The sequence below is a fragment of the Astatotilapia calliptera genome, chromosome 17 (assembly GCF_964374335.1).
Source record: "Astatotilapia calliptera chromosome 17, fAstCal68.1, whole genome shotgun sequence".
NCBI classification, from domain to species: Eukaryota; Metazoa; Chordata; class Actinopteri; order Cichliformes; family Cichlidae; genus Astatotilapia; species Astatotilapia calliptera.
In genome coordinates this window covers 10,248,266-10,265,152 of record NC_137438.1, presented here as the reverse complement: position 1 = coordinate 10,265,152, position 16,887 = coordinate 10,248,266, and the positions used below count along the sequence as shown (strand labels likewise).

The window sequence follows — 16,887 nt, the reverse complement described above, 5'->3', positions numbered from 1 at the left end:
TTTTAATGGCAGCAGTAAGGTGTTTTTAGCGATTCACTTACACCTTCTGCATTTGGCTTAGCTTTTCTTAAATAATGACAGCGCATTAATTCATATGTTGTTCACCTGAGGTTATATCTACCCAATTGTTTAAAAAAAAAAAAAAAAAAAAGACCAGACAATTTTTATTATATTTTTATATGTAAAACCTTAGAATTGAAAGGTGATGATGGGACAAAGCAGTGTCAATAGGAAGAAATGCTAATGGCAGAACACTTGATCACAGCATGGACCCAAAGGCCACATTAAGACAGTAGAACCTAGTGAATATGTAAAATGTTGTCTGGGATGCCACTGCACAGATTTCCCCTGGGGGGCAGGCACACGTGCTGCTTCATACTCTTGTTTTATTGTGTCACCAAGCCAGTGAGAAAGTCACTGTCTGAACAGAGCCTTATCCCTTGTACTTTCAGATGCAATGACTGGAGTGGATATAGCAAATCCAAATCACAGTTTCTGTACTGCAAAGATAATGCAGCCCAGAGCCTCTGACATGGTCTCCTTGTTGGAGAAGAACTTAAATTCTGCATGGTATGATAAACTAAGGGCTTGAGGTCAGTCAAGAATGACAGATTCCCTTCAAGTGCATTTGTAAGGCTGGAAAAAACCTGGAGATGAATGCCATACCGATATTTCTACAGCTAAGGTCCATTCTCCTTTTGAGCTGCCACAGGTCCCTGTTCAAGACCCTGCAGGGAGTAGGGAACCAGACTGTTGATGGACACTTGGGTGCCACCAAGAGGACCCTGAGCTCTGACTGTCTGACCCTGTGAAACATTATTGAAGGAATCAGGGGGAAAGCGTAAAGAAGGTGGTGTTGGTGAAAGCATCCAACACCAGGTCTTTCCATGTAAAAATAAATTTCCTGATTTAAGTTTTAAGAAATACACAAAGATACTAACTCGATTTATCCATGTGACATTTCATCGGATCCATTTGAACCTCATGAAGGATATTAAATGGTAAATTTTCAGTTTTTGATCCTGCTGATTAAAGACTGTTCAGTGTGGGGTTTTATTATTCGCCACAGTCTCAGTGAAATGAATAAACATAATTAGATATGGAATCATTGTTTCCTAGTACCTGCTACCAAAGCTCACGCTTAAGCCTAAGTCATTTCTTTATCATTTTTTAGCTGTTATTTTACACTGTTTCAAATCAAAGGTCCTGAAATGTCTTCCTTGTAAACTTACATGTTGTAACAATTAATTTTTGCAGTACTTTTAACAGGAAAGTTGAAGTGAATGAAAATTAAGCCTGAATAATAATTTTAAAGAAGGAAATAAAAATATGGATTCTGAAATAATGTGTTACAGACTTTCTCCTTGCAGTCCATATTTTAATAAGGTAAATGAATGTTTTTGTTAATAATGGTATGATAGCTTTAAGAGCAGTATTTTAATAATCAGCCTTATGATGAAAGAAATTCTTAGGATAGCATGATTAGTGACCTTTTCTCATGACAGTGTCTATAACTTGAGGACAAGTCTCCTTCAAGCTCTACAGAGACAAAGTTGCATTGATTGGGCCATATGTTGTACTTCTAAAGCTACTTTTGAATCAGGCAGAGCTTTTTTTCATTTCATTTTTTATTTTGTTTCACACGTGGTACAGCAGTAATTCATTTCCTATACACAAACCGTCCTTTCAAAAGTCACACTGTTTTTAAACAGAACTCCCATAAATATCAGCTTCTAGATTATCCACACAACCAATCACAGCCTGAGAACACAACTGTGAGCCAACTACAGCTTTAGACTGATAGGTTGCAGCTTGAGGTAATGAAACTTCACCTGTTTAGATGTTTGGTGGTTCCCTCTCAGCTAAGCAAGAGAACACTTAATTAGCATGAAATCAGCTTTGAGTCACAAGAAGCCTGCAAAAAAGAGGTAGTAAGAATAAGGACAAAATAAAGAACAAGCAAAGGTTAGATACCGTAAACGGTGTCATTTTAGGAAGGATGGCGTGTGGGAAGAAACCAGTGTCACTGGTCATTAAAGAAAACATTGAAATGAAAGTGTTTTCTTCCAAGGAGCCCTGTAAGGTCTTGATAACACAGGAGGAAGAGGAGGAATACAGCGTTCACCAGGTGTGTCTTTTTAAATACTTCACTGCAAGACATTATGTGTGATTTATAAATAGTGCTGACCCCATCAGGAAACTTTTTGAAGCTCATATGATGAGCAGAGTGGTGGTATATCATAATCAGATCCAATATCTTTTGACTAACCTCAGAACTAACATATAAATACACCTTAAAGGGTTGATGTCCTACTTCTAGACAGTACAGAGAGGTATTGCTTTAAATACTCACCAAACCTGTTTGGTTTTACTTTGTATGTAGAACTGTAGATGTATAGATATTGTTCTGCGTTTCCATTCAGACTTTACTTTCACTTGCACCTTGCTGGTACTGGGATGGAAACCCTTTTTCAATTTAGAACTGCTTTCATGGCATTTTTCAACAACATAATTGCTGCAGATTTGTCAGCTACACTCTCTTGTTCTACCACATCCCAGTTGGTGGCATTTTCTCAGTTGTTACCAAGTGCACCAAATGTGTTAGAAGATGTCTCCTACTACATACATACATACATACATACATACATACATTTTTCCAATCTTCTGTTCATGAATCTTTCTGAGACCATGGAAATTGTGGCCTCAGTTTCCTGGTCTTAGCTGATAAGAGTGGCACCTGGTGTGGACTTTTGCTCCTGTAGCCCATATGCTTTCTCACCTCTAGCATCAACAAGACATCTTCAATTTTATTTATACAGTGCAAAATCATAACAACAGTCGCCCCTAGACACTTTTTATATTGTAAGGTAGACCCTATAATGGTACAACAGAGAAAATGAATGGTAAATGAATGGGAAGACAACAATCATCATCAATCACGTAAACGCACATTTTTTCTTCTCACTCTTAACAAACTGAAGACTTTCATTGAACTGCCAAATAAACAAATTGGTACTGTCTTTCTGGCCAGACACATGGCAGCACTTCTGCTATAACTTTGTTTGAATCTATCAAAATAATAATGCAGACATTAGTTATTGACTGCAAGTGAAAATTGTTTTCTTTGCGAATAACTCTCACTGAACTAACACAGACAATCACTCGACACGTTTGCCATCATTAAATAATTTCTTTGCTTTTTAAAGAACTTATTTTAATGTTGCATTCAACAACAAAGAAATCCTCTTGAACAAAAAAAACAAAAACTTAAAGAGCCAAACTGCATTATATTTCTTTACGCCGATATAGGGATGACGTGAGACGCAAGTGGCCCTCTGGCCTAAAGGAAACATGTATAATGTAAATGGAATGAACAAATTTGAGTTTGTTAGAAAGATATGATTCCACTGCAGTGCAGTACCTTTAATACCCACTGCATGTTCTCATTGGTGTAATAAAATCTTATGGTCAACAGTATCAATCTGTTCTAGCCGGACAAGCACAGAGATGAGGCCACTGTCAGAGGCCACCATTTGTAACCATTGCTTAGGCTGTTTCTGTACTCTGAGCTCTGAAACCTGACCGAAACTCTTCAGATAAGTCATTTCTCTGTAGATGATTAGCTTTACTACTACTCTCTCAAGAATTTCTGATATAAAATTGATGAAATTCTGTTGGTACAGCTAAATAACAATCTGCTGTCAAACCTGTCAAGCAAAAAGCACCAAGTTAGACTACAAGCCACAACATGATCTAATATCACTGATTGTTGTTATTCCAACAATCAGTGTTGCTTCAGATACATCACTGAAACTGTTCAATCAAGCAAAAGGACAACTGAACCAGAGCCAAAGCCATAATTTCAAAACACTGTGATTAATCAGCTCTCATCATTGCAGTGAGTAGAATTGTTCTGATGTTGTAGTGGATCCACAATGTTGAAACTACAACTCATGTATTCAAAACAACAATGGTGTTTTGCTGCCTGATGGTTAATGATGCGGACTCACATATTCTTTTGTTGCATCATTCGTGTGCTCATACATAACAAGCCAGCTCCTTGTCCTCCTCTTGTACACAGCGATACATGGCGAGTCCTCTGTTCTCCAACTCCGAGGAAGCCCCTGAGCAGCAGGTCCAAACTCAACCCAGACACCAGGCTGAAACAGATTCCCCAGACCAGGAAGAACCTCACTGCTCTGCTGTGGTCTGCAAACAAGAAGTAGAGATAGAGCTGGAGGTTAGTAATAAGGCAGAAGTTATAAACCACTTGGTAAGAAAGTAAGAAATTTGTAGTAGAAAAAAAGACATCCCATGCTAAATAGCTGGTCAGGACCTCCAGGAATGGGTTTTTACTTTACTTTATTGCTTCTCTACAATGTTCATCTTATTTGTATTCCTTTTTTTTTTAGTTCACATTTCTTGTTTTTATTCACCCTTCTTGTTTTTCCTTCCTGTAGGTGATTCCTTCTATCAGAAAGTCAAAGAGTCATCCAGCAATGGTAAAGTCAGGGAATCCTTTATTCATTACTGATATGTCATGACTCTTCATAACATATCACCGACTCAGGCATTTGATTTGCAGCCTGGACTCTAGAGCAGGGATGCTGCATACAAACAGTGAGAGCAGTGCAAACAGTATATAACTATATGGTGCAGTGGTCCAGTTCCCCTACTGGAATTAGAACAAAGCACAGCAATGTTAATTCAAATCAGTTCATACCAAATCAGAACAACAGTCGCCTCAAGGAGCTTAAATTGCCTCCCTAACATTGGTTAACGTGTGTATTATATGAAATTGGTTCTTCATCCCAAACCAGGCGGACAATAAAAAATGAAAAATGAATTAGACATCATAAGATTTAAATAAAATTTCCTTCAGAAAATATTCACAATTCACACTTTCAAGTGTATTAAAAAAGAACTTTTTCTTTCTACATTACTACTACTACTTTATATTTTTATTGTAGGCTTGACCTTAATATTGATGAATCTGTTCATCTTTCTTCCACAGTGTCAGAAAAATGTTGACTTCAGTCTCCAGCACATTATTTATCATCAACGATTTAAGCTTTTTAATCAAAGTTCAATCAGTTTTTTCAAACTTTATTTTCTGCCAAAATGGAAACCATATTTCCCATTTCCTGCACAGTTTTGCCCCATTGTAACTTTAGGATATTCTCCTGTTCGTGAATCCAACATGTAACACTGAGGGTTTATTCTGTGTATTTCAGCCATATTCTAACAAAGCTGGTCATCTCAAATGGAAGAGACTGATTCCTCAGAAGAAAAGCCTGGTGGTTAAAGACGTGGTCTGTTTACCCAGAGGACACTCTATGTCACAGCTGGACAGGTGAGTGTTTATGTAGGAAAGAATACCATAAAATCTTATTCAAAATGCCATTTTAGGTCAGTGAATGTTTGAGTAGCTCCCACTGTTTCTAAAGTGATGATTGTGGCAATAAAAGGTGTTTACATAGCTCTGTTTGAATCTACTCTACTGTTCATAACATTTTTCAGTGAAGTAAATGTTATTTTCTGTTCTTCCAGACAAATAGTTCCAAAGAATAAAGACCAAGCAGCTCTGGAAGCCATGATGATGACTGCTCGCATCACCATTGACCACAGCTGGTCAGCCACTCAGGTGAAGGGTCGACTGGCGATGCTCTTTCAGGGGCACTTTGTAAAACAGGCAGGACAAAAGTTTTCATTTACATATCTGCAGGTGGGTGTGAGATGTGTTCTGCCTGAGGTGTCTTAAAGTCTGTTCATTTTAGTACACAGAACATTGCTGAATGTGGTGGTTGTTTCCAGTGTGTGCAGAGCTCCAGAGTGCTGTTTGTCCCTGACACCCCTTCAGAGGGCTGGACTGGAGAGCAGGTCCTCAGGATCTCTGAACATGGTGCTTTATATATCCTGAGCCACCACGACTACTCAGAGGTAACTACTGCTGCTTCATTACTAATACCCTGATGTGATCATTATAAAAGTAGGACTTGGATCTGATACATTTTTATATTTCAAAAGCCATAAAGACAACTTTGTGTGTTAAGATTCAGTTTAAAGATAATTTGGCTTCTGTGAAAAAACAGAAACGACAGCAAGTGTTTAAAATGGCTCATGGACCCCTGGACGCCTTGTTCCTGTGAACCGGGGAACACGGGATCTTTAATTATTTCGTTTATTTCTCCAATCTGCTTTAGCTTTGCTCAGTCTGCCTCCATTTTGTCTGTAGTTTATAAAGTTCTCTTCTCCTTACAGACAGAATCTGAAGGGTCAGCAAGTGAGACACTTGTGGTAAAAAGGCAAGAAAACATTTCCTGTGAATACACATTTAGAAATGATTAGTGACAAACTAAATAGCTGCATTATCTGAATTTGTGTGGGTTTTTTTTTTTTTTTTTTTTTTTTTTTTTTTGGGGGGGGGGAGCAGCACAGACAGCTGCCAAGATGGTAAAAGTGAGCTAATAATCAAGCCTAGCATCTGCAGGGATACAAAGAAGGTGAGTTTGGAGGATAAAAGATAAAAAAGTCAATCCTAAATTCAGTTTGTTGTATTATTATTATTATTATTATTATTATTATTATTATCATCATCATCTTTGTCTCCTGTTAAACTTGCATCTTTTGTGCGCAGTCCACTGTTGACCTGGACACCATCCTGAGAGCGTTCAGACAGGAGAACGTAGATCCAGGATTGAAAACTCACATCCAGGTGAGGCGGACAGATCTACTCCACGGCGCTCTGGAGGTGGTGAGGAGGCCCGACTTCTGCTTCAGGGCGACGCCTGTTATCTCCTTCAGTGGAGAAGAGCCCGACAGCCACGAGGCCCCTGTCAGGGAGTTTTTCAGGTCCTCATCATTTCCCTGAAATTATTGCTGGAGCTGATGGCTTCAGGCATAAAATAAGTTGTATGGTTTTCTATACTGAAGCTAATTTATTCAAACTCTGATCCAACATGACTGTATGAATTTCATCAAGATTTAATATTCACTTTTTTTTGTAATTGGAAAACTGGCTCACAAAAAGATTTCCACATGGTAGCATGTAGTCTATAATAGGATCATATTCTATACATTTTGGGGCTGCAGTAAACAATGTGAAAATTGTGTCAAATGCTCATCATGATAGTTCAGGATCCCAGAAGACGGTGTGGTAATAAAACTGATTGTGTTGTTTGATCAACCGTCCAAAACCCCAAATATGTGAACAGATGGTATTTACAGCAATACAAAATGGAAAGGTAGCAGCTGATTTTTCTTTTTTTCTTTGATGAATGACACAATAATGGCATCTAGGTTTCGTTTTCGTTTTGTTTTGTTTTGTTTGTTTTGGTGCTCCACCATTCTGAGAGAAATGTTCAGTTCTTCTGAAAGAGGTTTCTGCCAAAACACCAAAGCATAAAGGTGTCATTTGTTAATTCATGTCTACATTTCTTCTCATGCAGGCTGATGCTGCTGGAGCTGCAGCACAGCTGTGTGTTTGAGGGTCTTCCAGGAAGTCTGTTCATGACCTGCAACTTCACAGCTCTTGAGGAGAGGAAGTACTATGAAGCTGGGGTTCTCATTGGCTGGTCGCTGGCTCAGGGTGGGCCTGGACTTTGTTGCCTTCACCCTGCATTGTATCAGGTAGAGTCCTTAACTGAATGTGTGCTAGTGTAGGCACTACAAGAATTTGTCATACAGTATTGCCTATTCTTTGCGAATGTGATATTAGATTACTTTTTCTGATGCCCTGTAGCTGTGTCAGGTATTACCAGCACAATCTTTGTCTGTATGGCTTATTTTACTGTCACAGGTGATGTGTTGCCACAGTATAACATTAGAAGACTTCAACTGGCGGGACATTATTGATACCGAAGTCCAAATCCAACTGAAAGAGGTAGCACACAAGAAGAAAACTCACAACTCTAATTGTAACATATTTAAAAACTTGATATACTGCTGTACCTGTGTTATTATACATGGTTAGTTTGGATAACGGTGATCTTAATATAAACCAGTTATTTTATTGATGGATCGGTCACACTGGAGTAAAAATAGGATGGTAACCTCATAGCTGCACCAACCCACTGGTTGCCCAGAAGTTGGTTGTGCAACAACTTGTGAAGGAATTTCTTTTTCATATTTGTGAGGTTCTGCTTGGACACTAAAAATAACTGGGAACTGTGAGTTTCTGTGTAGTAGAGAAAGCAACGGATGACAAAAGACTTTGTAACTGCCAAATGACCCTATTCAATACAGTCTGATAGCAGACTGCATCTTACTGCCATTCAATCACCCTCCTGATGTGTGATAGTCCCTTTGAACACAGGTCACAGACCTGGTCCCTGTCTTAAGTAACCATTTCGATGAGATTGTGAGATCACTGCATATACCATGGCAATTGTAGTGGTTTCCTAATGTGACTGTAGCATAATTACAGTGCTGAATAACATCTTGTTTCTGCCTTCAGCTGTAGAATGATGAACTGTTTGTATGGCAGTTTTTCCCCCCTCACCTTTAAACTCTTCTCTGTATTAAACCCTCAGTCCTGTGTACATAATTGCCTTCTGTGTGCCGCACACAAATGATGTTCCTCTGCTCTCACAGCTACATAGTTGTACTGATGTAAAGCTGCTGTCTCCCAGTCTGTGCGACTGGGTGTCACGCTGTGGGATCCCTGAGATCTGTTCAGCCAACTCTGATGAAATGCCAGCCATTTATAGTCGCCTGGTAAAACACTACATCTACGACAGGTAGTGCACACACAGAAGCATACGTCATACACATGGTGTCGACAGTTTCAACTTGAGCTACATGCAAATGTTGCCCTTTCTAAATACAAAAGTTAAATTTAATCCACTTGCTGTCCTTCAGGGTGACTAAAATGATCTCCCAGTTTACTGAGGGGCTGAATAGCTGTGGTGGGCTGTGGGACATGGTTCAGTCCCACTGGGAAATTTTTGCCCCAGTTATGACGAGTGCACCGCAGCAGCCTCTGAGTCTGGAAGAGTTCAAGCAGCTTTTTACCATCAGCTTTAGCACTTCAGATGCCCAACTGAGGGCAGATGAGGAGGCCACAGCTGGACACTGGGAAACAATCCTCACTTTAGTGCGTGGTAAGGTTGGAGGGTGTGGTGGAAAGAATAAAGATGCTTCTAGTGTTTCAGGTTAGTTAAAATATGTCTCTGTTTGCACAATCAGACGGCAAGGCAGAGTTTTCCTTTGAAGACCTCCTCACCTTCATCACAGGAGCTGACCGTTTGCCTCCTCTTGGCTTCCCCAGATTCATTTCTCTGTGTTTTTACTCTCAGGTTGGTGTTTAACATAAAAATCCTTAAAATCCTGCCTTTAATTGTGATTCAAATTCACAAGAATCACCACCAGCATCAACTATCCAAGGTGATAAAATATAGCTCCTTTTCCTTTGTCAAGAGATGAATCTTTGTCACATTTCCCTCACTATTCCTTTTTTTTTTTTTTTTTTTTTTTTTTTTTTTCCCCTCTCAGGATGCCAGCATGCAAGATTTGCGCCTGCCTCATGCCGCCTCCTCTTCTCTGGAGCTCTACCTGCCAAGGGGAGTGGCTGGGGCTGTGGACCTGCTGGCCCTGTTAAACAGAGCTGTGCACAAGGTGCTGCGAGACGGAGAGGACAACTGAAGAGAAGTGATGATGAGATTATGAAGAGAATTCCCTCTCACTGGAGATTAAACGTTTCTGTGTGATGTTAACAACATGACTAAAAGGACGCAATTTGCTCTGTGTGCACTTTGGTGCTGGTGACACGATGCTGTAGATTAGACCAGTGTTTGTATTTTGTAAAGACCTCAGTCTGATGGTTTTAAACCGTGTAGTGTTTATAATAGAACCTGTGCGCATTTTTTGATAAGTAGAATCATGTATTTTAAAAGAACGGGAAGGAATGGTACTCAACACACAAGGTCTTAGATGTTTTTGGCAGGGCCAAGTCAGAGTTGATGGATCCATGTTGAGTTTATTTGTTGATGCAGATAAGGTGTGTTTTCTTTCATTAATTATTAAAATGGCACTTACGAAGAGCACATTTAACATTGAATAGCAATCTATGTTTTCACTTTCTCTTGTATTTTCTAACAGCTGTTGTTCTTGATATTCTGTATATGGGTATAAATCTGCTTTAAATTCACAAGTTGAATAAAGTTTCATTTAAAAAGAATTCTGAAAGAATAAATGATACAAAGAATGGCCATTACAAATGGTTATCTCTTTATTCAGAATAATCAGAATCAGATATATTTCTGTGTATATGAGACTTTAGTAGCAGGAGTGACAAGTTTGTAAAATTTAGTCACAGTTTAAAGTACAGTACAAATCAGCAGACATACAAAAACAAATTCTGAAAAACAGATTTGATTCTAATACCACAAAGGGGGAAAAAGTGTGTTGTTGGTCAGTAATATCTGAAAACTGATTTATTTTCTTCATTAGGGTGCAGTATTTATGCACCAACGGTAATAATTTTCCTTGTTTTCCATGTGGAAAAGCCGAGTTAACAAGAATCTGTTACGGAAATTTAATTAAAATCTATTGACACGGTGAGCAGTAAGTTAACACCTGTGGAATTCTCACCCACTGAGTGTCACCCACTTTCTCAGAGGCCTAGCTGTGTGTGCAGTACAATTAATGCTTTTCCGGATCTGTACTTTTAAATGACTCAAAAGTGATATTACTAAAACACGTAACCAATAAATAAAATATTTTTTTTGTTTCAAAGCATATAAATTATTTGATTTCCTAGTCACCATTTTGTCAGAGTGAGTAAGTATTGACATTATTAGCCAGCTGCCTGGTTTGAGATGCCTATTGTACTTTTCAAGATGATAAACCAAAAGCGCATTTGTAATTCATGGGAACTACAGCATTGTGTTTCTGCAGTTTGATTTAATTTCAGAAATGATCATGTAAGGGGATTGATATTTAAATATGATCTGCTTTCACCCAGGTTTAGGTTTCATACATTCACAGAGCAATCCAAGCCCATCTGGCTGTCGACCACTGCAGCACAGCTGATGTCTCCTTCTCACACCAACGTACTAATCATTCAGGATATGATGAAGCGACTGAGGCAAACTGCCGCTCCGGATCATGTTGAAACAAATCTACTAACTCACTGTTAAATTCTTGCCTTTATATTTTTATTTTTGACTTGTGTCCACATTCAATTTTTATGCTCCAACTTTTTTAATGTTTGTCACAGAGAGAATGTGGGGTATTCCATTCAGGACCTTGGTGTTAAACTAAATGGAAAGAAAACACAGAGATTAAACATTTGAATTTTTAACACATGATTTGTGTGTGTGAAATTACTGATAAGTCAAGAATGTACGAAGCAAACTTTAAGATATAGCTATACCTTTTCAAGAAGGGCAATGATGGTTGCATTGCTAACCTGCCCGTATGTAGTCATCTTTATCTTTAGATGTGCAAGTGCTTGTGGGCCTGTTGGAACTGAAAAAAAGAATTATAAAAGTATAATTGGTAAGTGTAAAGTAATTATACATCATAAAATGCATTTGATTATTGCTATAAGGCACATTTCCCTCAATACTGAAACAATTACACTATAACATTTTTAGATTTTTAGATGAAACCAGGAGTCACAACAGCATTTGAGGCTTTATGGCTTTTCCTATAGTACTTTGTGGGCTGGTCTCTAGTCAAAATGCTTAGGCCGTTTTTTTGTCCCAGTCCAACCCTGGGTGGGGGAACTCGAGGCCTCAAGTGCTGGTGTCCTGCGGGTTTTAGAACCACCGCAGCTAATTTAAATGGCTAAATTACCTCCTCACCATGTCTTGAAATTCTGCAGTGGCCTGGTAATGAACTAATCATTTGATTCCAGTGTGTTGACCCAGGGTGAGATCTAAAACCTGCAGGACTTCAACCCTTGAGGCCTGGAGTTTCCCACCCTAGTATTAGAGTGTGAATGCTGGAAGGACAACAGAAGGTAGGAAGAGAAACTGTTGCACACATTAAGTACTTTTAATTTAAATCACATACTTTGAATGGTGGTTGACCCTTCTGTAGGGGTTGTGGTGCTTTGTGCTGCAGTTTTAGTTGTAGTTGTAGTAGTTGGCGCTGCAGTTGTGGTTGTTGGTGCTGTAGTTGTAGTGGTTTGTGCTGCAGTTATGGTTGGTGTTGTAGTTGTGTTGGTTGGTGCTGTAGTTGTAGTGGTGGTTGGTAGTGCAGTTGTGGTTGTTGCTGTAGTTGTATTCGTTGGTGCTGCAGTTGTGGTTGGTGTTATAGTTGTAGTGGTGGTTGGTGCTGCAGTTGTAGTGGTGGTTAGTGTTGTGGTTGTTGGTGCAGTAGTTGTGGTTACTGTTGCAGTTATGGTTGCCGGTGCTGCAGCTGTAGTGGTTGTTGTTGGTGGTGCAGTTGTAGTGAATGGCGCTGCAGTTATGGTTGCTGGTGCTGCAGTTGTAGTGGTTGTTGGTGCTGCAGTGGTTGTTGGTGATGCAGGTGTGGTTGGTGCTGCAGTTGCGGTTAGCGTTGCAGTTGTAGTGGTTGTTGGTGCAGTTGTAGTGGTTGGTGCTGCAGTTATGGTTGCTGGTGCTGCAGTTGTAGTGGTTGTTGGTGCTGCAGTGGTTGTTGGTGACGCAGGTGTGGTTGGTGCTGCAGTTGCGGTTAGCGTTGCAGTTGTAGTGGTTGTTGGTGCAGTTGTAGTGGTTGGCGCTGCAGTTATGGTTGCTGGTGCTGCAGTTGTAGTTGTTGTGGTTGGTGCTGCAGTTGTGGTTGCTTAAAGACAGTGAGTTAAGCGCAGATTAGAATGACTTAACACGATGAAACTTTCATTCATAATTTCAGTAACAGCCACAGACTGCTGGCCCCTCTCCAAATAACTCGACAGAAAATAATCTGTCTACTAATCTTAGTAGCAACTCAAAGTCATTCCATGCAATCATTTGATATTGACAGGAGTTTCAAGTACAGTGGGGCAAAAAAGTATTTAGTCAGCCACCGATTGTGCAAGTTCCCCCACCTAAAATGATGACAGAGGTCAGTAATTTGCACCAGAGGTACACTTCAACTGTGAGAGACAGAATGTGAAAAAAAAAATCCATGAATTCACATGGTAGGATTTGTAAAGAATTTATTCGTAAATCAGGGTGGAAAATAAGTATTTGGTCACCTCAAACAAGGAAAATCTCTGGCTCTCACAGACCTGTAACGTCTTCTGTAAGAAGCTTTTCTGTCCCCCACTCGTTACCTGTATGAATGGCACCTGTTTGAACTCATCATCTGTATAAAAGACACCTGTCCACAGCCTCAAACAGTCAGACTCCAAACTCCGCCATGGCCAAGACCAAAGAGCTTTCGAAGGACACCAGGAAAAGTATTGTAGACCTGCACCAGACTGGGAAGAGTGAATCTACAATAGGCAAGCAGCTTGGTGTGAAAAAATCAACTGTGGGAGCAATCATCAGAAAATGGAAGACATACAAGACCACTGATAATCTCCCTCGATCTGGGGCTCCACGCAAGATCTCATTCCGTGGGGTCAAAATGATCATGAGAATGGTGAGCAAAGATCCCAGAACCACACGGGGGGACCTGGTGAATGACCTGCAGAGAGCTGGGACTAAAGTAACAAAGGTCACCATCAGTAACACACTACAACGGCAGGGAATCAAATCCCGCAGTGCCAGACGTGTTCCGCTGCTGAAGCCAGTGCATGTCCAGGCCCGTCTGAAGTTTGCCAGAGAGCACATGGATGATACAGCAGAGGATTGGGAGAATGTCATGTGGTCAGATGAAACCAAAGTAGAACTTTTTGGTATAAACTCAACTCGTCGTGTTTGGAGGAAGAAGAATACTGAGTTGCATCCCAAGAACACCATACCTACTGTGAAGCATGGGGGTGGAAACATCATGCTATGGGGCTGTTTTTCTGCCAAGGGGACAGGACGACTGATCCGTGTTAAGGACAGAATGAATGGGGCCATGTATCGTGAGATTTTGAGCCAAAACCTCCTACCATCAGTGAGAACTGAAGATGAAACGAGGCTGGGTCTTCCAACATGACCATCCATCCATCTTCTTCCGCTTTGTCCGGGGCCGGGTCGCGGGGGCAGCAGCCTAAGCAAAGAGGCCCAGACCTCCCTCTCCCCAGCCACCTCCTCCAGCTTGTCCGGGGGAATACCAAGGCGTTCCCAGGCCAGCCGAGAGATATAATCTCTCCAGCGTGTCCTGGGTCTGCCCCGGGGCCTCCTCCCGGTGGGACATGCCTGGAACACCTCACCCAGGAGGCGCCCAGGGGGCATCCTTGTCAGATGCCCGAACCACCTCAGCTGGCTCCTTTCGATGTGGAGCAGCAGCTGCTCTACTCTGAGCCCCTCCCGGATGGCCGAACCTCTCACCCTATCTCTAAGGGAGAGGCCAGCCACCCTTCGGAGGAAGCTCATTTCTGCCGCTTGTATCCGCGATCTCGTTCTTTCGGTCACTACCCACAGCTCGTGGCCATAGGTGAGGGTAGGGACGTAGATCGACCGGTAAATTGAGAGCTTCGCTTTTACACTCAGCTCCCTCTTCACCACGACGGACCGGTGCAGCGTCCGCATTACTGCAGCTGCAGCCCCAATCCGTCTGTCGATCTCCGGCTCCCTTCTCCCATCACTCGCGAACAAGACCCCGAGATACTTGAACTCCTCCACTTGGGGCAGGAACTCATCCCCGACCCGGAGTGGCCACTCCACCCTTTTCCGGCTGAGAACCATGGCCTCAGATTTGGAGGTGCTGATCCTCATTCCCGCTGCTTCACACTCGGCTGCGAACCGTTCCAGTGCGAGCTGGAGGCCCTCACCCGATGAAGCCAACAGAACCACATCATCTGCAAAAATCAGAGATGAGATTCTGAGGCCACCAAAGCGAAAGCCCTCCGCCACTTGGCTGCGCCTAGAAATCCTGTCCATAAAAATTATGAACAGAACCGGAGACAAAGGGCAGCCCTGGCGAAGCCCATCACCCACCGGGAACGAGTCCGACTTATTGCCGGCAATGCGAACCAAGCTCTTGCAACGGTTGTATAGGGATCGAATGGCCCGTAGCAATGGGCCAGACACCCCATATTCCCGCAACACCTCCCACAGGACACCCCGAGGGACATGGTCGAATGCCTTCTCCAAGTCCACAAAACACATGTAGACTGGTTGGGCAAACTCCCATGCACCCTCTTCCAACATGACAATGATCCAAAACACACCGCCCGGGCAACAAAGGAGTGGCTCCGTAAGAAGCATTTGAAAGTCCTGGAGTGGCCTAGCCAGTCTCCAGACTTCAACCCCATAGAAAATCTGTGGTGGGAGTTGAAAGTCCGTGTTGCGCGGCGACAGTCCCAAAACATCACTGCTCTCGAGAAGATCTGCATGGAGGAATGGGCCAAAATACCAGCTACTGTGTGTGCAAACCTGGTAAAGACCTATAGTAAACGTTTGACCTCTGTTATTGCCAACAAAGGTTATGTTACAAAGTATTGAGTTGTATTTTTGTTATTGACCAAATACTTATTTTCCACCCTGATTTACGAATAAATTCTTTACAAATCCTACCATGTGGATTCATGGATTTTTTTTTCACATTCTGTCTCTCACAGTTGAGAGTGCAAATTACTGACTTCTGTCATCATTTTAAGTGGGGGAACTTGCACAATCGGTGGCTGACTAAATACTTTTTTGACCCACTGTATAAGCTTAGAAGCACTAACTTAAGGTAAGCTTTATTGAACATGTTAAGCTTTATCTTGAATATGTGCTGTGTGGTCAGCAGAGCATGAAAATATTCAACTTCACTTAGTTTCAAAGAAGCCATCTGTAGACAGAAAATTTGATTTATAAAAAACATGAACTGAAAATGGGTTTTATATGCCAAATCATTACATATATCATACACCCAATCCAATGTTACAGTTTAATAAACTGTCATTAAACCTACTCATCCAATAAACACAAATAAGTTGGGGAATTTGTGTTTATTAAATTGTAACAATATGACTAGAGCACCTTGGATGCTCTAGTCATATTGTTACATGGGATCACTGAAGTCTTCATTCTCCAGGAGTTTGTGCATTCCAGTGATCCCAGGATGTATGTTCTTGGAGGTAACCAAAATTTTGCTCACAGTACTACAGTTTAAAAAAAGCTGATTATTAATATTTTGTGGAGTCTGTGCTATTATCATTTTGTTTTAGTATTGTACTACATTTGTTGTTGTTGAATCACTCTAAAGCTGTCTAATATAAAAAGTACAAACAATGCTATAACTTGCAATAAACACTTACTTTGTGCCAAAGATGTCTGAAAATATGCCAGCAGACATATCCAGCAAAGTATTCTTTTATCCATGATGAACTCTGCTACTACTCACTACTCCCAGATTGTCTCAGACTCTGACTGTTTGTTTTCTGTGTCTGCACACTTTACTTAGATGACATGATTTGCTCCTCCCTCCAATATTAAAGAGTGTCACATGACCTGAAAAACCACAAACCAAAGGTATGTGCACTGAAACTTACATCTTTATATAATGCAGGTCAAGTTAAATAGTAAAAATGCTCCACAAAGTTCAAAATGAGTAAATGTCACTAAATGTTTAATTGCATGATAGGAGTACTGGTACATATACTGAGAGCTTTTCCTCATTAAAAGTATGTTAAGTGTAGTAACAGGGGAAGCATAGATGAAATTAGTTTTACTTCAAGTTAATATTGGAAGTGCTTGAGAACTGAAGTATTCTTTTTTTAATATTCTACTATAGATTTGCTGTGAAATTCTCTTCAGCTTTGCCAATCTCCAAATCTGAGTGACTGAGTTATGACAATACTGATGCAGTATGTAAGGACTAACACTTTAAAGCTTCAAAGGAACTACAAATCAT

At 40.8% G+C, this 16,887-nt stretch overlaps 2 protein-coding genes across 5 annotated transcripts; one reads left to right on the top strand and one right to left on the bottom strand.

Moving 5' to 3' along the window:
* Positions 1–1,761: 1,761 nt before the first annotated feature.
* Positions 1,762–10,177, top strand: LOC113009723 (uncharacterized). Of its 4 annotated transcripts, none has more exons than XR_003270238.2 (15): positions 1,762–2,128; positions 4,082–4,240; positions 4,461–4,502; positions 5,235–5,353; positions 5,551–5,725; positions 5,815–5,940; positions 6,262–6,305; positions 6,434–6,503; positions 6,638–6,852; positions 7,449–7,629; positions 7,799–7,882; positions 8,593–8,738; positions 8,860–9,101; positions 9,297–9,384; positions 9,493–9,631. XR_003270238.2 is itself a non-coding variant. In XM_080291571.1 (15 exons), exons 1-15 carry the CDS (start codon positions 2,000–2,002, stop codon positions 9,640–9,642), a joined length of 1,911 nt encoding a protein of 636 aa, XP_080147697.1. In that variant the 5' UTR covers positions 1,762–1,999; the 3' UTR covers positions 9,643–10,177. The 4 variants fall into 4 exon arrangements, 2 of the variants coding, with proteins under 2 accessions (XP_080147697.1, XP_026003985.1); XM_080291571.1 differs by lacking the exon at positions 9,297–9,384 and adding an exon at positions 9,187–9,296 and having other exon boundaries at positions 5,551–5,644; positions 9,493–10,177; XR_003270237.2 differs by having other exon boundaries at positions 1,763–2,128; positions 9,187–9,384.
* Positions 10,178–10,204: 27 nt separating this feature from the next.
* On the bottom strand, positions 10,205–16,427 carry LOC113009447 (uncharacterized). Its single transcript, XM_080291572.1, has 4 exons — positions 16,292–16,427; positions 12,019–12,753; positions 11,375–11,469; positions 10,205–11,258 (listed from the first exon to the last, which is right to left on the bottom strand). Exons 1-2 carry the CDS (start codon positions 16,327–16,329, stop codon positions 12,072–12,074), a joined length of 720 nt encoding a protein of 239 aa, XP_080147698.1. The 5' UTR covers positions 16,330–16,427; the 3' UTR covers positions 10,205–11,258; positions 11,375–11,469; positions 12,019–12,071.
* Positions 16,428–16,887: the final 460 nt, after the last annotated feature.

Bases quoted from the DNA above. Each gene is read 5' to 3' on its own strand.
- LOC113009723 (XM_026148200.2), top strand. From the start codon at position 2,000: ATGGCGTGTGGGAAGAAACCAGTGTCACTGGTCATTAAAGAAAACATT. The intron at 6,504-6,637 runs GTGAGTTTGGAG...TTTTGTGCGCAG, and splicing joins TCTGCAGGGATACAAAGAAG to TCCACTGTTGACCTGGACAC. The intron at 9,102-9,186 runs GTAAGGTTGGAG...TTGCACAATCAG, and splicing joins AATCCTCACTTTAGTGCGTG to ACGGCAAGGCAGAGTTTTCC.
- LOC113009447 (XM_080291572.1), bottom strand. From the start codon at position 16,329: ATGTCTGCTGGCATATTTTCAGACATCTTTGGCACAAA. The intron at 12,754-16,291 runs GTAAGTGTTTAT...ACTGTCTTTAAG, and splicing joins TCAGACATCTTTGGCACAAA to CAACCACAACTGCAGCACCA.